The 26,523-nt window shown below is 43.0% G+C and overlaps 1 protein-coding gene across 3 annotated transcripts in view; it reads right to left on the bottom strand.

Annotated features, from left to right (window-relative positions):
• Positions 1-21,497, bottom strand: part of ITGA6 (integrin subunit alpha 6) — a 47,023-nt gene extending 25,526 nt beyond the window's left edge. Inside the window, exons 1-2 of one of the 3 annotated variants that reach the window (XM_072874294.1) lie at positions 21,247-21,497; positions 14-141 (exon numbers count right to left, since the gene is read on the bottom strand). In XM_072874294.1, the coding sequence (XP_072730395.1) occupies positions 14-141; positions 21,247-21,407 (289 nt within the window). In that variant the 5' untranslated portion in view covers positions 21,408-21,497. Of the gene's footprint in view, positions 1-13; positions 142-19,126; positions 19,146-21,246 lie in introns of those variants that run through there. The other 2 variants (XM_072874296.1, XM_072874295.1) reach the window with 2 other exon arrangements.
• Between the last annotated feature and the right edge of the window lie 5,026 nt (positions 21,498-26,523).

Here is a 26,523-nt window from a genome sequence, read left to right as displayed (position 1 = left end):
CTAAAGAACTTACTGTCCTCATCAAATATGACACGTGTGCAGCGTGTATTTGGAGATGTGATGTCACAGCTGTACAACCCTCCTGTTCTGTTGGCTTGTTGGGATGGAAAGGCCTTTTCCCGAGGAGCTCCAACCAGCAATCTGCAAGGAAAGAGAAATAATTTCAAGGGATCTGCAGAGGTAATATTAGAAAAGAGGAAGGCAACAGAATCAGAAAGTGTTGTCACCATGTTGCTAGAGGTTTGACATGCAAACATTTGAAGACGGATGAAAAGCTACATCACACCACTGTTCCTTAAAAAAAAAGGGGGGGGGAGGCCTGTAAAGCAGTAATAGTTCTGCAGTTATCAGACCTGCAAACCAGTAAATGTATTGTTATTACTGCTATTATTGTTGCAAAGTTCACTGAGAGTGGTTGATTAAAAAAAAAAAAGTAGGTGTCTGGCAGTTTTGCAAAAAACGTCCTTCTATCAGGGAGACAAGTGGGGTATTTTTTACCTTACTAGAAATTGTTGATAAGGGTGGGAAAAGTATCATTACTAAAATGACCACAAACCCCCAAAATAGTGAATGCAAGTGCTTTCAGGATGTCTAGTTTTATGGCAGTCCCGTACCACTGTTTGGCTGAATTTACAGGCACCTTAGTATCTCCAACCTGTGAAGCAAGGCAAGATCCCTCCTGGCCCAAGCAAGTGTTCACTGAACTACTCCAGGCTCTGTGCAAATATGCACTCCCCCTCTCCACTCCTGTGGCCAGATACTTTTGAAGCTGAAAATGTTTTTCTCCCATAAATCTCCCATCAAGAACTGGCCATCTTCACAAAGGACTTACTTCTCCTATAAAAAGGCCACTCTAACAAGCCCTCCTTTGACACTGTTCTGGTACCCAAATGTGAATGAAGGTTCTTATTTTAAAAACTGAATAAAGCAAATTTTTTTCCTGTATCAACTGTCCCCCACAAGTATTATCACAAAATCACCAGCAGACATATTTACTTGCAAAATAAGGGGTTTCAGCCAAAAAAATTCTTACATTGTCTAGTTTTCTTTGAAGTGTCACACACACAAAGCACATCCACCTCTCAAGCTGCTAACTGAAACTAGTAACAACCAGTGTGCAATACTTTGTGGAAGAAACAAGAAACATCAGGCTCAGCTGAAAAACCGAGACCAAGAGAACAGTGTATTGATAGGTGCAACACAGCCGGTACGATGGATGGATGCTGAACCAGACTCCATGTGCTTCCTCACCCTGGTACAAAACATCTGAAAGAAGAGACCCCTGACATTACAGTGTCAAGGAGGGCAAAGCTGGGACTATAGCTGGATCCACAAGGCTCAAAGAGGAACTCAGACCATCTTTAAGGCTTCAGCTATAGAGTTTTGCTCTTGAGAGAAAAGCTTTTCTGCATGCTTTATAGTGGCAGTGGGACAAAGCACACTGCTGTCCCTCAGAATGCTTTTCTTAATAAAAACAAGACTCACTTTTATTCATCTCTAACAGTTAAGACTGCATCAGTTAAGATCAATACATAATTTTTGTTATTAAGAAAACATTTATTTGACGTCACTAAAGTAATGAGACAAAACGAAATTGACGTATTATAAGAAAACACACTTTTTTTAAAAACAGAAAATTACATCTCTATAGCGAAACAGCCAAGTTTTCACCACTTTTATAGAAATAAATTCTCCCACAATCCATAATTTGCCCTCATGAAGGTAACCCCCTGAATGGTGAAACCTTCAGGTAAAATATTTGCTTTTGACTGATACACATACAAAATCAGGACACACGGTGTGGGTGGGGTTTGGTTTAAAGTGTTTCCTTCTTTTCCCCCTAGATATGTCTGGCATCTTTTTCAAAGATTTTTTCAGAAACGTAGCAGTCATCACAAGAGTTCGTAATCTAAACAACCACGCTTTTACAAAGGCCATTAATAACTTCATTTTCTAATCTTGGCAACAGTGCATTTAACTCTAATCTCTCAGAGTAATTCTTTTGCAAAGCATCTGCTTCTGAGCTATTCCTAACATGGGAATAGATACATTTTCTCCTCGGTTCTGTTATCCCCCAGGGAAAGACAGATGAGTTTGGTTGTTTGTTTGGTTGTTTGTTTGTTTTTTACATTAACAGCCATAAATTTAAGAAAGTAGAGACACAGATTTCCTAAATTACAGGAATTTTTATTATTTCTACTTTTTCATTCAAAGCTTGGGGGGGTAAAAATAGTGTATGGAATCTCACACAGAAATTTGATCAGAAACCTTTTGTTTCAACATTGTGAACACAACTAAAAGCCTCTGGAATTGAAATACTTTATTTGGTTTAATTCACCCATCTGCATACTACTGACAGCACTGGTGCTAGACCAAGAAAATTACGACCCTGTTCTTTTCTATAGCTAGACTATATCCTCTCCCTAGCTAAATGATACCTTTTTACAACATACCATGATGTGACCATAATCTTGATTGCAATTCAGCCGGAGGGAAGACCTACTGAGGCATCAGGGAATAAAGAGCGTAGCCAACGGAAGATAAAGTGGAAAGATGTGCCACCTGACATAAAATGCCCCAAACATTCAATGGCATCTCAAACAGACACCTGTTAAGATCAGTAGATGAAAAATGCACCTGTTCAGCCTTCTTAAAAAAAAGTGTCAGTCCAACATGATCTCAAAGGAAACAGGCGACCTTAGATTTTTCCCAGCGCCCATACCCCCTTGTCCAAATCTTGCATAATTTATTTTCCCCTAATTTTGCCCAAGTTACTTTCCACTGTAAACGAAGTATTTCAAAGCAGACTTATTTAAAACCCTCCAGACTTCAAAGACCTTTTGTCAGGAATCCTGTCACTAGTCTTCAAGGCTCATCAAACATAAAAATCTTGAATCCTGTTAGGTATATCACTGCAAGTCCTTATTCACAACACAGTTCAACAGTAGCACACACTATGAACAGGCACTTGCAAAGGATTAGATCAGTTCAGGTAGATACTATGGTAAATACTGAAATGTATTTTCAAGTAGCAGCCAAAGACGTATTAAAAAGTGGTGTAACTCCTTTGCGCTTCTTCACTATTTATCTTCCCCAAAGACCACAGCAGAGAAAACTAAACCCATGCTTACAGGTTCTGCAAGACAGGTTACTAAAGATGATGAGGATTATAAACGTTATGAGGATTATCAACATTATTAGGAATGTAAGTACGAAAGTCACGTGCGTCTAATCTTTGGCTGAATAAATCAAGCAAAACATAAAAATCCCTTGTCAAGCACATTGTGTCTTGTGATCAACAGAGCTGCTATTCACCTTGCCTACTGTTCAAGAGGTATGTTGGAAAAATCAGAATTCTACTACAGAAACCAGATCACTTCATTTAAAAACAAAAGTGTGCATGAAACTAAGGAAATATGACATGGACCATGCACCAGTGTGAATTTCAGCGTGACTGCAGCAGTTCAAATGAATCAGCTTGTACACTGAGCTGTGCTACGTGCTCAGCAGAGTCCTTCCAGACTGCAGACACATTCCAGTCATTACTGTATGGCTACTTATTCAGCTGTGTTTTAATAAAAGAATTTTAATCAAGTTTGAGCTCATTATGCCGAAAACGGGTTAGGTTTTTCTGCAGCTATGCATGTTCCATTTTAGCTTTCCCAGTGGCAAGCAAAACCTCTTTCTGCAAAAGGAAAGAGGTAAGGGAGGGTGAGGAGGTGCTCTCCTAGCTGCTATCTCCTTACATTGGCACATGAAACACTGAGATTAAAACCAAAGAACTTCCTCTGCAAACGAAGACTGACAAAAATAAGTTATTAATTTCTCTCCCCCCATGATCACAGTAGGATTCATTTTATTCACTAGGACTTCTCCCAGAAGGTATACGAAGGCTACAGTCACTACTTTCAATTCAGGTCTGAATGCCCAAAGTCAGGCTCCAGAATCCATATTTAGATAACCAAAATAATGTCCCAACTGTCAAGACTGCAGACTCAAAGATGAAAACCCCAGAGACTCCAACATGTGGACATTTTACAGATTTTCTATCCCATGGCAAATTTGACATTACTATGCAGAGAACAGAAGCTCAGCCATACAATACACTGAACATAAACATGTCTAGAGCATCAGTTCCTTTTGGAGCCTTAGCTTTTTATGATTTATGATTACTTAGTATCAAATGCTTACCATATGAGCTAAAAGTCAGACACAAAAAAAACTACTATTCCTCATGTAAATTACAGAATCAGATGCTTCGTACTACTTGAATCCTGATTTTCCCCATTCATCTTGCTTAAATATATACTATAAACTTATTAGGCTTTCCCTGAGCCAATCACACTGCACAGGTGTTAAATGAACTCCTATTAATAGTTTGTTACATTACATTTCTATAGATTAAAAGAAGTGTCTATCAAGTGACAATGTTGGAAAAAAATCAGAATTCTCTCATACTCTGGCACAAAGCTACAATGCTCTTTAGCTCCAGTTATACCCCATAATTAAAACATGTGCCTTCCAATTTCAAACTAAAATTTTAATTTCAAACCAAATAAATCAGTCCTGTTGCTCTATTGGTTAGAATTAAATTAATTATTGCTTTCTCTTAATTACTTCTTGGAGATATGTGATAATGACTGAAGTCCCACTGCCAATTATGAGCATCTGCTGGCTTCCAGGGCCAGATTTACTCCCTTACAATCCCGGACTCATGGCCAAACTTGAGATAATCCTATAGGATTAGAGCTCCAGGATTGGCATGTAATGCCAGTTTAACTAACTGACCTCACTGAGACGCAATTTTGGCTCAGGTGGATGGTGCCTGCATTGCGCAGACGCTGGTGACCCCAGCTGTACCTGCACGTGCGAGGTGCAGCCACAATGTGCAACAAGGACGGGCACGAGCCCCCTCACAAGAGAGGGACCAGCGTAGCACCACGTCCCCCTGCGTAACCCTAGGGCACAGCTACCTCACTGCAGTATTACATTACACCTGAACAAAACAGCTGAGGCAAGAAAACCTCCATTTCATCAGTTATGCTGAGCACTGCTCAAGCCTCAGAAAAGGCATCAAGACACCTTACTGATTTGATCTAGAGCCAAACCCCTTCGGATAACTGTATAACGAAAACATACTTTATAAACCCACACATTTCAAAGAAGTGAAAGGAGGTGTGAACTCACTGCCACAGCCAGGCAGGCACCAGGCCTCAGTTTGTCAACTGCTGTTGACCAGTATTCAGCAAGAACAGTCGGGTGAACATCAAGATGAAAGGCTGTAACTTAATTTAATCAGAAGTAGCCCATCAGAGTTATTAAAATCCAAAGCAAAATACACCAGAAGTAACTTCCCATTTTAACAGATGTTACAGAGCACTAAGCAGCGGGGTGAAGATTTTAAAACCCTCCCTGCTTTCATTGGTAATTCTTGAGAAGTTTAGTAGGTGGCTGGTGCTCCTTCTCGACTAATGAAAACAACAGTGGGAACTGGGAGTAGTTTCTGCTCACAGCTATCTGAACTCCCTCCAATATTGCTCATGAAACTACCCTGGTCCCTTCCAAAAGGAAAGCTGCAGTTAAGATGAGAAAACCATAACAAAGGAAATCCAGAAAACCTCCAAGCTCCTGGAAGTGTTCCCTCACTCTGCAGTGAAATTCTTTTCCTCACTTACAGCCTGGAACTGTTTAAGGACAACGTATGACTTCCCCAATGTTCGACTTCCTCAACGTAATTCAGAGAAGAAAAATTGTCAGCGATTCATTACAGTTCTATCTTGGAATAAACATACTCAAAAGAAACCAAGTCACAGGAGGGAGAACATCTTCAACATTTTTTGAAAGCAAATCCTGTTTGTCAAAGTAAGAGGCTTCCATTGAGTAAATTACATTTTGATTTAAACAAATAAAAAAAATACCACAGTCTGCACTAAGCTCAGATACTCTGCTATCTCCCAAAGCTTTCTTCATTCCTTAAATTCTTTCCTTTTCTGTGGTATCTTCTGCCCCAAACATCTTTGCCACCCTTTCTTTAAAAGTAACAGCAACTCATCAATAGTGCCAGCTCTGAGCTTTAACAGACTGGAGTAGAAATCACTGAAAGTGTTTCCTGGGTAACAAACCATTAGCCATTTCCACATATAGGCGGAATAAAATAGTCAGTGGTGTAAGTAATTTCCAATTTTGCAACCTTCATTGAGCACAAACGTCCAATTTAAGGTTGCTGTTCTCAGATAACAATGCTGCTGCTGCAGACTTTGCACTTCATTGTGTTTTCAGAAAGACTCCATACACACAAGGGGGGCAAATTTGGAAAGTGATGAAGCTAAACGCTGTGAAACTTCTTCCATCCCTGACTAGACAGATAGACTCCTGCATCCTTTTCCTCTCACGCTCCCAGCACTTGCTTGCAAAGAGTTTCACTGGCTTGAACAAAATGAAGAAATTACAGTAACTACTGCCAACTCATATTTAGATTAAATTTTACTACCAAGTCACCAGTCAGTCACTAGTTGTGTATGAAATGTTTAAAACCTCCAGGCAGAGACCCCTGATCTCAATGTGGACATCTAGAGCCCTCCACTGAAGATGTACTTGCAGTCCTCTGCACTGCTTTGGTCTCAACAGTTTTTTTGACTTGATGAAAGGGGAGGATGGGAACATCTTAACCCCCACAATATTTCAACATAACTAAAGTCGGTCAATGGGACAGACACTGTGTTTGAATACCGGTGGCACCTTCTCTGCTTTGTGCCTGGATCTGGCTTCTAGCAACAGAAACAAGTCACAGGACAGGAGCATCACGGACTAATTAGCACAGAGATTGTCCCTCCATACACGCGGGCTGCTAATGGGAACCGGAGCTGAACCATGGGACTGGGCTTCTTCAAAAAAACCCCTCTCCTGGCAAAATACAGCCAGTAACTATGTCAGCGGGGAACTTGTTTGTGATGCTTTTTACAGAGATACCCATCACTGGCAGTGTGTTACTAATAGCTATTTTAAGTGACTGACGATTCTCCTAATCTGCTACTCCACAGTTACATTTTTCCAACTACCAATGCAAAGCCATGGCCAAGTACAGCATTAATCTCTGTTGCCCGGAGGCTTGGCACTTGAAGGACTGCAATTTTCATTTTATTCATTCAGCCTTTTTTAGGAAGCAGATTATGATAGAGGCTGGGAAAAGAAGCCAAAAGCAGCATAAGGATGAGGGCAAGCTACTACAAAGCAAAAATGGAACTACAAAGATACCTGTTGTTCTAGAAAGGCCACTTATTATTGACTTTCTGAAAGTCACATGGAATAATAAACCCTTTCCCCTCACAGTCCAGAGCCCAGGCTGTATGGATTTGAAATAGATTTTGCAGGTCTCATTTTCATTGGTAGAAAGCATTTTTCCTACAAGAAACAGTCCAGCCTGCTCCAAAATCCCGTTTCAAAATACAGTTCTCCATTTCAGACATCGCTCTCTGGCTTTAACCAGGAGATACCTCACGTCCTTCATACTGTCAAATAGCAAGTGAAACATGTATAATACTTACAGCTTTAATTTCTCCCTTACAAGCTATGCATTTCTTCAGATTTAAAAGAAACAACACCACCTGTGCCAGGAACAGACCTGAGCACGAAGTGATACCGTAAAACATAGATTAATTACAAAACCGCCTAAGGCATGACAAACTTATGGAAGAAATAACGTTAAAGGGATTTTCACTCAGATTTTCTAACACGGCAGTGCCTATTACCGCATGAAATCCTCTTATAACAACATGGGGTTTAACTGAAGAAGTGACAAGCGCACCATTTCCAGAAACAAAACCTGGGAGCCGAGGCCCTAGCGCGCCTAGCCCAGCCCCTGCCCACGGCCGCCTCGCCTGCATCAGGCCCACTGAATCCACGCGGGTCCCACCGCAGCCACCTGGGCGCAGCTATTCCGCGCTGTAGCCGCAGCTACTCCGCGCTGCCGGCAGCGACGGTGCGCTGAGGCGCAGGCCCCGACGGCAGCAGGGCGAGCGAGCAGGGGCGACCCAGCAGTCCCCAGCTACCTGCAAGCACAGAAAGAGCGAATGGTCCGTCCCCGCCGCCCCCACACCGCAGTCCTGCTCTCATGCCAACAGCCCCCCCGCACCAGGGCCCTGGCCCGCCTCCTCACCCAGCGCTGCCCCAGCTCCTGCGGGAAAACAGGCTGGCAAGGAAGCGGCTGCTGCCGCTGCTATGTAAAGCGCTGAGTTAGCGCTGCCACCAGTGTTTTGTGGCCGTGCTCGCTCTACAGGCTCAAGCAAGCAAGTGCATGACAGAAATCGGGAATTACCGTCTTCTGCACTTGGGCTGCTGGCCATTCATGCCACAGAAAACCTCTGAATTCCGATTTAAACTTCTCTGTGTTTGCAGAGCTTGTCTTTGTACCTGCCCTACACATGCCACCTCCATTTGAACTTCATGAAAAATGAAAGGAGTATCACATCATCTACTAGGTACACGTTTTAGAAAACGAACATGGAAGTAATCAAAATATGGAAACAGTTGCTCAGATTTCCCCCCCACCCCCAAAAGCAATCTGAAAGCGCAGTGCTCCAGTCACTATTTGAAGCACTACTTGTTAGAGAGGTAACAACCATAACAGGCAAATACTGTTCATCGACATGCCAAAAGACATTTTTTTAAAAACCTGCAGTTTAAAAAAAAACAGGAGTTTTAATACAGCACAGAACAAGTATTTGGGTTGAAATGGCATTCCTCTATTTCCTTCACGGAAGGAAGTACATCAGTTTCATTTATGACCATGATTAAACTATTAAAAGGCATGAAAGAAGTACAGTAAGAGGGACGGACATTTCACACGAGAATCAACAGGCAATATAACATGCTACAGCTACTAATCCCACAGCCCTGCAGTATTTGAAGAGCAACTGCTCCCCAGGCTAACCCAAGCTGTGGTTCCTTCACCTGTACATACAATTTACGAGACCCCTGCTGCTCCTCCTCTTCCAGACTTACCACCTTCCCCCTCTGGACTGTAGGGAGGAAAAAGAAGACAGGTAGAAACCTCTTGCACTAGATACACAACCACAGAAACGGTAATATGCAACTTGGCAGATTCACCCTCGGAACAAAAGAAGTTCACCACATTCAGCTAAAACATACCAACCAGAGCCCCAGTGGGAAGCTCACCCACCCGCACCAGACCAACGCTGGTACTCTGAGCTAAGCTGTGCCCTCCCAGCTGCCAACATAAGCCCATGGACCATAGAGAGGCACTCTGCGGGAGCGGGCTAAAGAGCTCTGCGTGTGTAGAAAAGGCACGTACCTTCCCAATACATAATCCCTAACAAACGTTTCAGAGAACGAGTACACAAATAGCCAGCAAACACACGTTTCAACAGCAACGCGAAAGCACAGATTTCAATTTATGCCTTCAGTCTTAAAACCGTCAAAGCCCTGGGTTAAATGTCTATAACAAGATCCACAGTTTGAGTAAGGCTTTTCTTCAAGTCATGAACTTAATCACAAAAGCAGATGTGTCACTGGGTGCACGTACTGACACATAGTCCCCCCCACTCCTTCAAATTAACTGAAAACACAGGCATTCAAATCACTTGGAAGAACATCACTCCAATAAGGTATTTTTGTAAGAGAACCAAGTCGTACAAATGTCCATGCAGTCGGGACACTTAAGGAGCCTTTTTTTATCTTCCATGCAGATACTGAAACACTGACCAAATAGATCAACAGAAATAAATCATATATTCATATGGAACTTCTCCATATACATATCTGTGGAAGAAGCAGCAATTATGTTTTACTATGAGTTGGAATGTACAAACTCTGAGAATTTCAACAAGCTTGCAAAACCTAAGAACAAGATTTTTCTGTTTGCAAAATAACTTCTATTTGAGACTACGCCAAGAAACCCACTGCATTCTCTCCCCCTCCACATGCACACACACTTAATTTTTATATGCCTCCCCTCACACATACTTTTTTTCCATCTTTCACCACTCCCCACATTCTCACTTGAGCAGAACCTGGAATTAATTATTTGTTTTCAAGTATTTTTAACACCTTGTGTTCCTGCAGGCTCAAAGTTGTGCAAACTATTGCAGCTATTACTATGACTGGATCTAACACAACAGCAACAGAGTATTCTTCCACTATATGCAAGAATATAGCTTGACTTAGAAGAGAGAAGAAACCTACCTCTTCAAGCAATATTCTGGCACCACGCTACGTAATGATCAAATATTTCTCTAGCAAAAAAATAAGTTAAGTGGATGAAAAGTTTACAGGGATTTGCACAATTATGCCATATTTTTAGTAGCAGCTACAAGAGTTGGCTATATAAGAAAAAAATATACTAAATTTATTTTAGCATCTTTGGCCAAGAAAATAACGTCATTTTCACTTAAGGTTTGTTTCACGCTAAAGAAACATGGATAATTAAGTATGAGCCGTGACGTCTTTTCACACACTCTGCTAGACACGGCTAAAGGCTAAAAGCCAGCAGATCTAACCACTATGCAGCTTCAGCAGCACCAATGACAAAGTGCAAGGCTAACCAATCTTTACAATTCCCATACAAGGGCAATGCGAAAAGAGCTGTGAGAAAAGAGGGACGCAGAAAATGCAACTAGAAACGATGATAATGTGCTTGCTATCAGCAACTGCTGGTTGCCACTTTTGAGCACTTCCCGGATAAACATGCATTTCCCTCAGACCTTTGACCCACGCATGTGCTGCTGAGCAAACAACCTCAGGCACTACAGGAGTGAGTTATTCTCAGCATATCTGCAACCTTGTTTTGCTTTGTTTTTTAAAGATATATTTTATAGACCTACTTTTGAGGAGGGTATCAATGCCAGCTGAAGCAGGCAGAAGCTAAGCACATTTAGCTCCATTTGAAAAATGGCCTTTGTCATCTTCACTAAAAAGGAAACGACGCTCAGTCTCTGTAAGAAAGTCTGCCATTCCTATGGACGCTATCAGCAGACTCTATTAACAACAGTGCTGATCATTCCTATTTGCTGTTCCTTGCTTCTGACAAACTCCTTCTGACAGCTGAAAAGTAACCTAGAAGCTCGACAGCTGTCGAGCTCGACAGCTTCTAACCTAGAAGCTCGACAGTGAAATCCAGTGCAGGATCCACATGTGTTACCCTGGAGGGACCCATGCTGTAGACAGCATGTAGACAGTGAGCATCCCACAAACCCCTCTCACTTCTGTTCTTGATCCTGCAGAACTTCTCACTTCCAGTCAAAACATCCTCACATTAGTACAACTGCTTCGGAAATCAATATTAGGAAATTACGTATTTTTAGATGCAGTTCTGTAAGAGGAAACGAGAAAAACAGCCAAAACTCCAACAGAGCCAAAAACAGTCAGCCCATACCAGCAAATGCTCCAAAAACCACAATGCAAGAACCAGTACTTTTTACCTTTTACTATCATTTTGATACTAAATCTAATCTCAGGTACTTCACAGCAGAATACATCTGGCCTGTTCTTTAAACTAAAACAACATAACTGCAATTCTCTTTTTCAAAGCATTAGTTAGGGAATTCTCAAAATAGTCTTAGAACATGTGATACTTTCGATACCTTAAACCCAAGGGAAGTGCATCTTACCATGAATATAGTACATCTGATGCTAAAGTTGTGAAGGGAGCTTTATAAACCTATGGTTCAGTTCATTTATTTTTAATATACTGAATAATTCCCTTAAAAATGGAAATAAGACTTTTTTTTCCACATTCACATTTGCTTTCCTAGGCTATATTCTTTGCCTTTATTTTCAAATATAAATAAATGCCTTTATTTCAAAGCAGCAACTTGCTTATATATCACAATCAACAATATCCAATACTAATAAATGAATTATTCAGTGTTTTCCAGATCATTTTGTATACTTCTTTCTTCAAATATTCCTGTGCCTCTTACTGTACCTACCCTTGCTAAATACCACTATGAGGTATTAATTTTCTAGCTAACATTTCACAGTACAGACCACCATCTGCTCATTCAATAATATGGATTTTTGCTTACTTGTTTTTAAATACCCATTTGCCCAATACCCTAATCTCAGCCTTGTTCTTTCTGCAGAATATATCCCCAAAACACGGCATTTTTACAGTTATGGCTAGAATGATTCATCCGGCCCCAGGCTGGTTCTGAAACATTTAAACAACAGCTGATTTTAAACAGCAGTTCTTCTGAAATGAATGAGGTATCTCCTATGAAAACTTACCAGATTGCATTCCTTACAAAACTGACAGTTGCTCTGTCACACGTGGAAAGGGTTTTGCGTAGAGTTTCACAGAGGAGAAAAGAATGGCCCACACTGACTGGTGAATAATTTACTGCAGTAACATGCCAGGCAACCCCATATACTAATTTGGGAAATGTTCTGTTTTATTTTGTGGAGAATCCAGACAGCAACAAATTAGATCAGTAAACCATTCTTCTCTGCTTGTTATCCTTCAAGAAAAAGCGTTTATGAGAATCCAACCTACCTACCCTGCTTCTGCATTTTTCTTTGTTATTTACAAATATTATCAGCATTAGTAACATATACTACACAAAAAATTGCACTCAGCTAGCACCACAACAGTGATTTTGTGCTCCTCTGCATTCCTATTTTACAGTTAAAGAAATAATATCACTATAAATTACATAGAGATTTTTGGACAAAAGAGCCTATACAACTGCAGAATATTTATTAACAGGCAGTCAATGGTAAAGAGACTTCTCTGAAACTTAAATAAAAATTGTTTAATTAAATAAAAATACTTAATTTGACAGTCATACCACAAAGATTTACATTTGTCTCGTACAGTTACAGATTGGGTCCATCAAATAGTCTAGGTGCAGAGCGATGGGGTCAGCCAGTATTTCTGAAGAAGATACACAGACTATTTATTATTTCCTGCCATGGTACAAGACATTTTTCTACTAGATTGTAACAAAAAAAGGGATGAATTAGGACTCACTACACAGGTGAATGGTATTTCTTAAGAGAAGACAATGCAGTACATACAACTCCACACCTGGATGAAGACAGATCCATACCTGATGGCAGGGCTGCCTTATGGTTTATTCTTAAAAGTATACGCCAGCTTAAAGAGTCTTATTCACGACCGAGGTAGCCAGCACAAGAGTGAAACTGATACAGAAATTGTGTCAGAACTATTACTGGAAGACATGCTACAGCTGTGCCTCTGTGCCCAACACTACCAGTACATCTCATCTCTCTGTACATCTGTTTGAAAGTTCTTTGCTGCTCTCCAGATATGAAAACAGAAACCAAAGGAAAAATATGTCCTAAACTAAAAATGCTAAATTTTAAGATTCCAGCTCATAGATAATTTAATGATATAAGTGCTCCCTTTAATGTCCCTGTTGCAGAAGGACTCCTGGAACATCTGTCCCAAATCCTGTTGCTTTGGAACAGAGCAGCACACAGAAAGCAGGCCTCATGTTGTGCATGCTACATTCTTCAGATACTTAAATGGTTCACTCCACACCCCTGCATCTTGATCAATATTCTCTCCGTCTCCCTCACTTTCTACCTTTCCGTAGCTGACAGGGTCACATTTTAAGTGCAAAGAGCACCATAAAGCTTCTTGTGCCAGTCAGTCCGTAAGATCGGGTCAGCAATGAGCATCAAGCAGCTGTCTGCCAGCCGAAGCTTCCAGGATGCCAGTGCCACAGAGAGCCTTGATTCTTTGCTCAGCTCCAGCCCACACAGCTGAAAACCGGGGCAGAGCATGCACGCAGCACGCACACCCCAGTCAGCACCCCAGCACCTCACCTCTCATTGCATGAAGGGAACTGCAGCTCACTCCCACCTCAGGTTTTAGATGGTAAGCGGTTATGCTCTTTAAACACATTTTAGCCCATCCAACTTACAACTACAGTTCTCAAACCAACCTATACATCAGACTAAGAGGGTATAGGATGACTTCTCCCCCCCTAATATTTAGAGCAAACACTGTTAAGGACTACAACTCCTTTTCACAGTGGAATACCTCATGGACAGCTTCACTGAAAGCTTTATGTCAGACATGCACAGAGACATGTCTACTTTGCCCATCTGTATGTGTCTACATCGGCTGAGTTTGAAAAGCAAGAGAACAGCTGCTGGTCTTTCCAACTGTGAGCCCTCCCCCCAACACTGTTCTGCCCAGCCTTCCAGCACCATCAAGCAGAGCGGACCCACAGCCCCTGCTCAAGAATACAACAACTTGTCAAGGAGGATGTTTTCCTTTGTCCTTAACTCATATGTTGTGCAGTTCATTAGTTTTCATTCACTTTAGTAAAGAGGAAAGCCTTTCTCCTCCTTCCTGAGATCAAGGTCTGTCCTTGCCTGCATTGTGTTAATTTTGTTCCATTACACTATTTTAACCTTGCTAGTTTTAGAGGATGAAAGATTAAGTTTTTGATCTGTTTTCCGAGACGTGTCTAATATTGGCTGCAATAGAGCTCGCTGAGCAAGCATATGCTGTGTTCATCAGGGTTGATTTATATCCTAATATTATTTAGTAAGAACTACCTGGTATAAATTCCATCCTTTTAGAGTGTACAACAGACTTGGACCAGAGGAACTTAAAGCAATTTTTGTTAATTGAGCCATCACTTATATTTTAATGCTCTTGGAATGGCTTGGCAGGTCCGTACTTTACAGAGTAACAGCTTACAGAACACCCTTCCCTTTCCAAACATACAGCCTGAAGAGAGAGGAATTTGTGCCTCCGCAAATTTCCATTCATATCTACTGAGACATTTAAAAATAAGAAAGCATAAGCCAAAATGCTTCTAAACCTGTCATCACCTCTACCCTGTAATGTTATGCTCTAGCAACCCCACCAAAGACATGGTACCTCTTACATTGGAAACTGATTCATCTATCAGGCTCAGCACAGATAAAAATAAAAAGCTATGAAACCAAGGAGTTGCATCAGGTACAAGCATCCTCCAGTAAGAGCATAACAATTTTGTGAGCTGTAATTGAAGCTGATAGCGTAGGCTGTTTCTCAAAGCTGGAGTCTGCACACGAGGCCATTCATCATCACTGCTGACAAAAGGCATATGCTACAGTCTTTACTTGTGGAAGGCTCCCACTAGCACAGCAATGAATTTTGTTAATTCTTACTAACACCAATGTAACAAAAATAACACCTCTACCACAGGGTTACTTAAGATTCTTACACGCTTACAGGTGACCATAGAAAAAAATGTTGTCTGAAAAGTATATGACCTCTTGAAAAACAAGTTTCTCTAGGGGATGGAGGACAGGGGTAAGAGGTTTGCCACTTACCATGTGGGAAGGCTGGCTTTACACTATGAACGTCTGTCACAGCAGTTAACACTGCAGTGAGGTTGAAGCTAACAACAAAGAACTGTACTGTACCATATCTTTCCTGACATAGCCTTTTTAGAGCCACCTGGAATAAACTGTCCTGGTAGAAGCACAGTTTTGCTGTATGACCTGTGACTTCACTAGTACTTTGCAGGGTCTACTCTTTTTCTACATTGACAGAAGTGGTTACACTAGTGCAACTTCCTAGTGTATATCAGCTCAATGCTCCGTTTCATCCTTCTTGCCTTAGTAGAGTTCTACAGGACTGAGTGCATAATTCTTTCCTGTTCCTTTGAGGAAAACAACAACAACAAAAGACGTTGACTTCTTCTTTTCCACCTGCAAGAACAGGAGTCAGATAATGACAATTACATGATAGAGTTTCCAATCTTTTGTATACCTGACCTGTAAACCCGTCAGCTGTGTCTCTGCCACAGACAACCCACAGCAAAACTCAAACTTAGCACCAGGAAAAAACTTGCCTTCTGCAGTTTGACTCCACCTATAGCAATTCCACATTTCTTCGCCCTTATGCAATGTAAATTTATCTTCTCACTTATTTCACCCATGATATTAGTATGATGGATCTTCTTTTTAAAAATCTTTCCCTTACCACCACAGGGAAACTCCTAAAACTACTCCTCCCTCCTCCTTCCCAACTTCATTTGATCCTGCCCTTTGCCACAGGACATCTATCTCCAACACAGACAAACTCCTCTACTACCGCTAATTAAGACAGTAATCAAGCATGCTAAGCAGGTTATCCAAGAATAGGTTGCATAGACAAAAACAGAGACACACTCAAGAAAAAAAAAGTACTAAGTGCAATGAGACAGTACGGACACAGTCTTTAAAAAAAAAAAACACACCAAGGAAAATTAATAATAAATCCTTTTTTTTTTAATTGACAGAAGCACCAAAGACCAGCATTATTAAAGCATTTAAATCCTGAAGATGTAAACATGCACTGCTATTAACTCAGTCCACCTGAAGCTTGAATTACACTATACCACCTCTGCAAGCAGAAATTGTCATTTGCCACTGCAGACCAGCATAATCCAGCTCTTTTGTTGCTGGAGCGAAGTGTCTATGAGCACAAGCCCTCAGTCAACACAGAAGTACTGGCTAAATGCCACTGAGGATGCACTGCAGCAGCACAGCAATGTCAGCAGCCCTGCTGACCACAAGCAACTTTGTTATGTATCAGTATAACAGCTCACAGTAGAGATACGCAGTATCAGCAAAACCTGTCACAAGTAAAAATTTCAATAAGATACTGCAATTTTTAGGATTTTACAGCTGCTAATGGTCAGTACAGTCTTGACATAAAGTGCCTATCCACAGCTTTCAACCACACAGCTTTTCAGCTGATGAGATCTTGAATGTTGATTACTATAATCTCATCCTTTTTTGCCTTAAACAGTAATAAGAAGCCTACATAAATTCAGCTCCATACCTCTACAGAAAATATAACAATTACTTGCAAGTAAAGTTAGACACAAATTTAGGTATTCTTGGGGCTTGTGTTCTAATTCAAGATATTTGCTTAAATCATTGTGAATTATAACCAAAAAGGACTGGAACAGACCTGCTGGACATCTTACATGGAGTACGTATACATACATATCATTTACATATATATATATTCTATATCATAAAATTACACATATGTGACTACACTCACTATATATATACTGAGTCGCTAGTAATAATATATTTATTATAACAGTAACGTATTTGTAATATATAGTAGCTAATACATACATAGCAAGTGTAGTCCCCATTTACAGATGCTAGATACGCTCACGTTCTCCATCACAAGACTACTTACACTTTAACCACATTACTCCTATAGCTATGCTGTCCCTGAGCCTCAGGCCCCTCCAAGTTACAAATCTTCCTCCAGTTTGCAGACAAAACACGCTGCTGTTATGCCACCACCCCCCTCGCAGAACCAGAACTCCCTTATTTTCGTCATATTGACAGATTAAAAACAGAACAATCTTATACAGGGCAACAAGCCCAGCTCTCTTAGAGCTCCATTAGCCCTTTCCTGCTACCTGGTTCACTGTGCTTGATAACGAATCAGAACTGTACACAGAAATCCAGGCAGGCTGCCCTTAGTACCTCCAATGTTAATGCTCCCCTGATGCACATTAAGATTGCATTTGGCTGTCTTTCACACCCACATGCTATTAGCAGTCCACTTTCAGTCACTGTGAATTAATAAAGTTTTTCTCCTCTCAAACTGACAAACTTTCCGACTTTTCTCATCCGAACATATTCACAAAAACCAAAATCCTGTTGCTAGTCCGTAGCCTTATACTCAGTACCATTTACAGCTAAAGTCAAAGCAGCTCTTGACCGGTCATCCACCCATACTGTTGGGAGTTAAGTAAGTCCTCATTAGCAAACACGGCACTAGTAGCTAACACTAATAAATGAAAAGATTGCCATTCAAAGCTAATATATAATCCATAGTAACCTGTGACTAAGAAAAAAGGTGAACAAAAGCAAATACCATGTCTCATTAAAGGCTATTTCAGCCGTACCTTTCATTTGTCACACTTCCTAGACATTCTCCACCCTCATCTTTACAGAGGATTTTCATAACATTTAATACTGAATTATCTGGCATTGAGGAAGAAGGAACCATTTCACTTAAGTGAGGCAAGAGAAAAATTGCACATCCTTTAGTTTGTTTTACCAAGCCTTGCTCCAAGCCACAGACTAAAACAGTGCTTGAATAGAATTCATGTATTTCACCTTCTCTCATTTGCTTGTTTTTCCAAAGATTGACTGATCTTGCAAGTCTGTTGCGACGCGTTTCTAATTTTGTAAAATTGGAGGGGCAGGGAGGTGCTCGGGTTGGCAGGTTTTTTTGGAATGGGGGTCCCTGCCAGATGAGAACCCAAGTGTCACTTTTAATGAAGTTTCAATGATGAAATGGATTTTGTGTATTTTTGGCAACTACTTAACAGTGTTCACACTCAAACTGTAACTGAGCTTTGAAGTTAGCATCCATTCGAGAAGAAGAGGTAAAATAAGACATAGCTGCACGTAAAACCACTTTTGCAGTAGTGTTGTGGTTTAGCCCCACTCGGCAGTTAAGTACCACAGAGCCACTCGCTCACCCTCCCCCCTGGTGGGATGGGGGAGAGAATCAAAAGTGAGAAAACTTGTGGGTTGAGATACAGACAGTTCAATAGGTAAAGCAAAAGCCGCACATGCAAGCAAAGCAAAACAAGGAATTCATTCACTGCTTCCCATGGGCAGGCAGGTGTTCAGCCATCTCCAGGAAAGCAGGGCTCCATCACGTGTAACGGTTACTTGGGAAGACAAACGCCATCACTCCGAACGTCCCCCCTTCCTTCTTCTTCCCCAGCTTTACGTGCTGAGCATGAGGCCATATGGCATGGAATAGCCCTTTGGCCAGTTTGGGTCAGCTGTCTTGGCTGTGTCCCCTCCCAGCTTCTTGTGCACCTGGCAGAGCATGGGAAGCTGAAAAGTCCTTGACTTAGTATAAGCTCTACTTAGCAACAACTAAAACATCCCTGTGTTATCAACATTGTTTTCAGCACAAATCCAAAACATAGCCCCATACTAGCTACTATAAAGAAAATTAACTCTATCCCAGCCAAAACCAGCACAAGTAGAGGTAAGACACAGACCAAAATGCAGTTGGGAATGCAGAGGCATTGCACCCCTGAGAACAAACTACTAAAATTCGTGCTGTTACAGATAATGGGCAGCATACAGGCCTTGGACATACTTGCTTCTCAGTAGGAGACCTCAGTCTGACCTCCATTCCCATAACTTTCCACCTTCAACGAGTATCTGGACAGCAGACACCATTTGTTCCACCTATAAAGAGTCAAGCTATTTAGAAACTGCATGTGGTTTCCGTGGAAGAGGCCACACGAATCGTTCGGTATTAGTTCAGTGTTGCTCATTTTTATCTGATATAAATACACAGCCTAACAGGGAGGCTTCAATTCCGGTTTCCCCACCAAAACGCCCATCTGTTTCATGAGACAGAACTTACACAAAGCAAGCTAAACACACCTCTGTCCCTACGAAAGACAGTTACAGTTTAGCATATTTAATGTCTTGTTCTCTTACAGCCACATACCGCTATTCTTACAGACATAAAAATGATGCTCAAAGCGACTATAACATGCCTGTGTGATGTAACAGGTTTCATTTCATCAAGAGTACTACCCAGCAGCTACCCAGAGTAGCACTCAAATTCTTTATGCTAAAACTCATGAACAGATTTTAGAGATAGCCAAGACATCTCATACTCAGAACTGCCCATCGCCATAAACTGCCGTTTCTCTAGTCTGGTTTTGTCTCTATTAGAAACCCTTGCTTCTCATGAAAGCCCGGATTCAGAAAGCCATGTCAAGGCAGATAGCATCTGGCTCTGCTCTGTCCCCAGATTTGGATTGCCTGAGGAAGCACTTACTATACATACAATACAGAACTTTCATGCTAATAATCTCTGAAGAATTTCAGCCAAATATTACAGGCTAGCTTGAATACTGTGACCGCTCTTGTGTTTCTACTGACTTCTCAGTAATTGGCTTTCTGTCTCTGCATATTGTGACACACTCATTCTACCAGTACTGACAATAGAACAGGAAACTAACAAGCTTCAGGCACTGCTTTCTTAGTAGAACCGAGATCAATGCAAGAGTAATCCTGCCAAGAATTAAGATAAAGGACTCTGAAAAGGAGCTCACAGATTTCTATTTCATTCTTCAGGATACCATGAGTCATTTTGTCTACTAGATGGAAGACGGAATGTGGGTATTTGTGATTTATATTCCTTTACACACTGTAATTTTTATGAAATCACACAGAACGCAAGCGTGAGCAAAATGGGCCCACAGAACTTTTAAGTAACTATCTTAACTTATTTATGAAGGATACGATTTCTTTCCAGCTTCCTTCTCCCATTAACTCTATATGGATCATGGGCTTGTCTTCCCTTGAATTAAAGCTAAGTATTTGGGGAAGGGACATTTATTTAATAACAATACCTTATACAAGACACACTCCATCCAGCGCTACTGGATAGGGTGGGGTCAGGCACTGCTCAGATAAGGTCACGAAGAGGCAAAGGAGCCTTACTTTGCTTTCTGAATTGCCCAAAAGAAGTTCCTAGCTTTCACCCATACGCCACCAACATTGATTTATTCTTCCTGACTTCCTCGTACCACCTCCCACCTGCACTCCCGGGCAGGTTCCGTCTTGAACAGCAGCCCCTCCGTTACCCGAGGCCGGGCACCCGTAAGAACAAACTCGAGAGCCCGGACAGGCACCCGCAGCCCCGGGCACCGGCGGAGCAGGTCGGCGCTGGCCCGGGAGCCCGCCGCGGGCTCCAGCCTCCCGGCGCCCCGCTCCGGCCGGGCCCCGCGGACACAGCCACAGCCGCCGCGGGACACCGCCGGGGGGGCCCCCGCAGGAGACCGCTGTCGCGGCTGAGGCGGGAAGGTTTCCCAGCGGGGGCTGTTGCTCGCTTCCCCCCTTCTCGCCCCAGCTCCCCGCAGGCCACCGGGAAGGGCGGGGCGGCACCTCGCTCCCCGGCACGTCCCCGCCGCTCCGCCCGGGCGCACGCTGCCGCCGGGCGGCCTGCGGCGCCGCAGCACCCCACGGGCCGCGGCAGGTGCCGCCCCGTCCCTTGGCGGGGGCTCCCCTCGGCCCCCTCCCCGCGGGGCGCCCCGTCGCCCGGCCCCGCTCCGCTCCCCGTCGCCAGCGGGCGGCCGGCCACCAGGTGGGGGCTGGCGGGCCCGGCCCGCCGCCAGAGGAAGTTTCCCGGCGCTGGAAGGGAGGAGAGTCCCCGCGGGCGGCCCGGGAAGGGGCCGGGCGGGGCGCGGGAGCACTTACAGCCGTTTCTCCTGCGGCTGCAGCTGCCAGTGCATGGCCAGGGAGAAGCCGAAGAGGCTGCCCGGCTCCCCGCGCCGGCTGATCACGTTGTCCGCGTCCAGGTTGAAGGCGCCGGCCAGCCCCGGCAGGAGGGGCAGGTAGAAGAGGAGCGCGGCCGCCATCTGCTCCTGCCGGCCACGGGAACCTGCTGCCGAGCGCCGCCGCCGCCGCTCCCCGCGCTGAGGGCGCCCGTTGTGCCCCGCCGGCTCCGCGCGCCGTGACGGAGCCCGCCCCGCCCCGCCCTCCGCCGCCGCGGGCTGCCCGGCCCCCGAGCGGCCGCTCCCCGCCGAGGAGCCCCGCGCCCCCGCCGCAGGGGCGGCGGGCACGGCGCGGCACGAAATGTCCCTCGGGGCCTGGCCCCCTTCCCCGGGAAGGGCAGCCCAGGGCGCCGCCAGCCCGCGGGGAGCCGGCCGGCCGCCCCCCGGGGCCCGCAGCGGGACCCCGCCTCCCGCGCCCCCAGCCCCGGCTGTCTGCTCTTCACAAGCGAAAAGAAAGCCGCGCCGGCGGGCGGGTCACGGCCGTAGGGGAGGGCCGGGCCGCGGGCACCGGCGGTAGGAAGGGCAGAGACCCCCCCGCGGGGCACGGTAAGAGCTCGGGGTGGTGCTCGGCGGCACACCAAGGTACATAACACCTTTCTGAAATGCTCTAAGGTTGCAACAGAGCTACGGACCGCAGGACCCCAGTACACAGGTGCTTCTCGTATTCCGTCCGTATTCCCCAAACAACACAGCCAGGAGAAAAAGGAAGGGAAAAAAAAATCAGTGCATATGTATCTGTTTTCCAGACTCTTCAGACAGCACATGAGGACAGAGACTCAAGACTATATGCAAGTCATCTTTAAACCTCTTTCCTCCAGCACCTCGTATCTCTGAACAGATCTGAGAATTTCTTACCCCTACCTGTTAATTGTTTGAAAACAATATGTGGGTTTGGATCCCAGATCATTGTATCTCATACTTTCACCCGTAACTCCAAAAGGGTATTTGCAAGCATACCTTAACGCACTTCATCCACCCGAGAGAGAGAGGTTTCAGTCTGTTCGTAACAGAGTCTTGGTTCAGTGCTCCGGTTTAGGGAAGTGGATGCAAGGTTTTAAAAGCTCATGAGTGCCAAGCAGTGTGACAATACTCTGTTCTTCTTTTCTACCAATATCCAATACACAAAGAGAGAAGCTTCTCTTCTCGCACAAGAGATTCCAGAAAAAGTGAGAAAAGAGCAATGGAGACAGAGCACTCAAATGTGTTGATACTCCAGATAACTTATTCTGGAACAATACTCTGCTCCTATGGAGTTAATCCAGGCTACTTTTTCCAGAGTAATTATTCTAGGATAACTCCATGTATAGACATGTCTTTGGCTCAAGTCCAAAAATCCCTCGATCAAAAGAGAAGAGAAAGCACACCAGAAATGTGCATCTAATGTGGAAACAAAACATTTTGTTAAATTAGGCTCCCAGACATTTATTGCTAGCAGAGTCCTTCCCTGCTTGCTCTTCATGCCCAACTCATTCAAAGTCTTAATCCAGTGTTCAATCACTTCACAGTCACTGCCATGGCAGAAAACTATACTGGCATAAACGCTGCCCTACGGTTTCACTAAAGGACCATAAAAGGGAAGGGTCCCAGACTAATTACAAGAAAGCAGGCTTACTACAATCCACGTATTTCACAGTAATTAGTAAAGATTTGAAAACAAGTCTTTTAAAATAGCGTTGAGGTCTGTACCAAAGTCTTAGCAGTTTGCCCTTTGGGACCATTTAAACTTGCATGCTCATAATACTCTTATAGTAACTATAGTTACTTTTTAAGTAATGCTTGTACTCAATAACTTGTGTAAGGAGTCACAGAAATACTTTCATCCAGAGCCATCTGAATGATACTGGCATGCAGGTTCTTCTGACTTCTCCCTCTCCCTCCCTTCCTCCCACCAGCGCTGCCTGGGCACGTTGTACCTGTTTGTTGTTATCCACAGAGGCTGCTGAGGGGAGACAGAGTTTTCTCATCTCCAGATGCAGTAACAAGCATTCCAAGACATAGTTATATTAAAACCTGTCTCAAGTGACCACAGCAGGAACAACAAAAATAGACCATATACAGGGTGGAGCAGTTAGGTTGGTTGGTCTCCCATCATTTTGTACTATTTTCATTTGCTCTAGATGAGAGAAAAAAAAAAAAGTCTTAAAAAAAATTGTCAGTTTCCTTCCTTTGCTCTTCCTCCAAAACAAACATGCTGTGGGTTATCTATAACTAACACATACTCCAGGAATTCCTCTTTTGTACCATCCCTGTATAAAGATTAGGTATGATGACCAATTAAACGTGAGCACTCTGCTATGCATAATAACGGGGCGATTCTAAGAAAGGCAATGGCCAGATCAAAGCTGTCTCTCTTTTTTGTCACAAATGCTCTGCTATGGCCGAGTTTTCAAGCTGTCTGCTTATTAATGATGTGTTGATACTCAGCCAAAGGGCTACAAGGTGTTTGCCTGCTGTGTTTACATATTGAGCAAGCCTTAGTGCCAGTAATACTTTCCTCCTCCGTACAACTCTTGTAGTTAATTACAAAGGAAAAAAAATAATTTCTGGAAAACAGAAGAGGTGGGATGGAAAAGCTAGAGCTTGGCAAGACATTTTAGGCTTTCCCTAGAAGGAAGGCAAGGCACAATGCTTTACATTTCTGAACTTTTATCATTTATATGAACAAAACATACTACGCAAAGAAATATAGAACTTGTGGGTACTCAGCTGTGCAGCTCTAATGCAACACATCAAATGGTCCTGAAAAGCCAAAATACGTAAACATCCCCTTCCCATTTCATTAAAAAAAAGGGCTTGATTTTATAATTGATGTAACTCCAGATGAAAAAATTATACAGGCCAAAAGGGTTTGGTTCACCATGCAAGTTCTAAAGCTATACAGTTGTTTCAGTTCAGAAACATAAACTAGTTTTAAGTGTTAGTAGCCTGGATCTAGTAGATTCTGGATGGTTTCTCCTGAATGCAATACCCATACCATTTTTAGAACTGCATGTTCTCCAAATTACTTACATTTATTGAACAGATGCATCTCAACAGCTACAATAACAGTTGAATTGTTATGCAGCTGGGCTATCAGGCTATTTTTCCTAGTATATCCTTTATGGCTGTTCTTGGTGCTCTGTTAACAATGACATTAGGACTAGCAAACAGCAGCACAGGAGACAAAGGTGCTTACAGAGATAAGGAAGACAAACTGCTCAATACCGTGTAAGCAAGATGTTTTGCTCTGAACAGTCTAGAAACCAGAACGTTAAAACAGTTGTATTTACACACTTGGTATTCCGAATTATACAGAACTGACACTCGTCATATTTATACAATTTATAACTGAATGAAGAACATCTCAATCTCTATCTTTTTGGAAAGATTCCTAAGATGCAGCTTTTTTACTTGTTGCTATATTTAAATAATCAGATTAACTACAGTTCCAGATGAAGATGTTGCTATGTTCTTATAGCTTTTCTTTTTCTCTTTGATGTCCAAAACAACTATAGACATCATTCTGCCATTCTTTACTGGCTTGCAAAGTAAAAATATTTTACCTCTGTAGACAAGTCGTTTAGAATTTGACGTGATATTCCAGGTTTAAAGTCTTTAAGTCTGAGTTTTTAATATTTAGTGTCATGGCTTTAACTTAATGTTTCTATATAATATACAAAGTATTACACAAATAAAAATATGAGTTGAAAGAAATATTTCAGTCCAGACTCAGAATTTTGGCAAACACTGTGACCAGTGTTATATAGCAGTTCTTCAAGTCTTTTGCATCAAGCAAATATTTTTCCACCCAAGTTGTCAGGTACATTCCTTAAGTAGTTTCAGAATGACCAGCCTGAACTGTTTGGAGAGTAAACATCTTTGTAAACATACTTGGAGGCACTTTATGAGCGTAGCTAGGCAGAGATCAGAGAAATGCTGGTGACAAATGGGAACTAAACACCCATAGTTTGGATTGCTGTGGAAGGAATTAAGGATGTTCCTTCAAAATTACTGATAACTAAGGCATAAAACTGCAGTCATTTTGAATGTATGCCTGTATTCTAATTCACTAGTTACATACACCACTACATAAGATTCCCCCCCCCCCAGTAAGGGCAGCCTAAGCTTAAACATTATTATACACATCATAGGCCCCTTTGCAGCCCCATTTTGTGGCGCTCTCAGCCAGACATATATATCCCCAAATCTCTTAAAATCACCACAGATGAAACTTGTAGCACCGACTGCGTCCCAGACCCATCTATACCATGCATGCTCTTTGATCTACAACACTGTTCTGCACATGCAGCCTTGCTTGTCTTGTACCATTGTTCACCAGGGCAGAGAGACATAACCCGATACCAGATGCAAACTTTTGGGCAATTCTAGCCAAGTCTCCCTCAATGACTGCCTATATATGCATCTTCCAGCCAATTTGGGCCAAAGCAGCCAACCATTGCTCATAGGCCAGCAGAGGAGATTTAAAAAATAAGCAAGGTATTTCTTGGGTAGGTGCTGGCAGGGAGCAGGGAGGGAAGAGAGAAGGTTTACAAGCAAGATATTCATAGCATCTCCCTGGAGATTCTCCCCAGGAACTCAGGAAGCAAGATGGACCTTCATGGGACACATTTTAACTCCATCAAGAGCCAAAAATAATAATTGTTCAGGACAAAACACTTTTGTTCTCCTAGCGCACACAGACTCTGACTAAAAAGTCTTTGGCCATGACCCAAAGCACAACTCCACACAACCTTGATAGCACTTACCTCCAAGAGCTGCACTGGGTGCTGGACACACAGGACATGCTCTGGCCCTGGGACAGAGTCTGGCCCTGGGACAGAGCAAAGCACAAGACCAGGAATTACAGTCACTTGAGGAATCTGGTCTCTAGGTCACCATCTAGCTTATTGTATCAGCACAGCATAGCTGAGACCCCCAACTCCCCTTGCAGCAAACTAGTGGAAGCAGCTGCTTGGTCATTACCACACTTGTTACACCTGCTCCCCCCATCAGGTCCTGGATCAGCCCCAGCTGTGAGGGCAGCCAGCTGGCTGCTCAGCTGCCATGGACAAGGTAAAGCCCAGTCAGTTTGCACAGAGGTTTCCAGCAATTGACAAGAACCATGCAAAGAAGTCTGACTTTTTTTTTTTTTTAATAGATTTAAGTTTTTTGATAGTCACTGTCTATAATAATTTCACAATTTTGGTACTACAGCCACCTC

This window comes from Ciconia boyciana, chromosome 10, assembly GCF_034638445.1.
Source record: "Ciconia boyciana chromosome 10, ASM3463844v1, whole genome shotgun sequence".
Lineage (NCBI taxonomy): Eukaryota > Metazoa > Chordata > Aves > Ciconiiformes > Ciconiidae > Ciconia > Ciconia boyciana.
The sequence above is the reverse complement of the archived record's forward strand: the minus strand, read 5'-3'. Positions and strand labels throughout refer to the sequence as shown.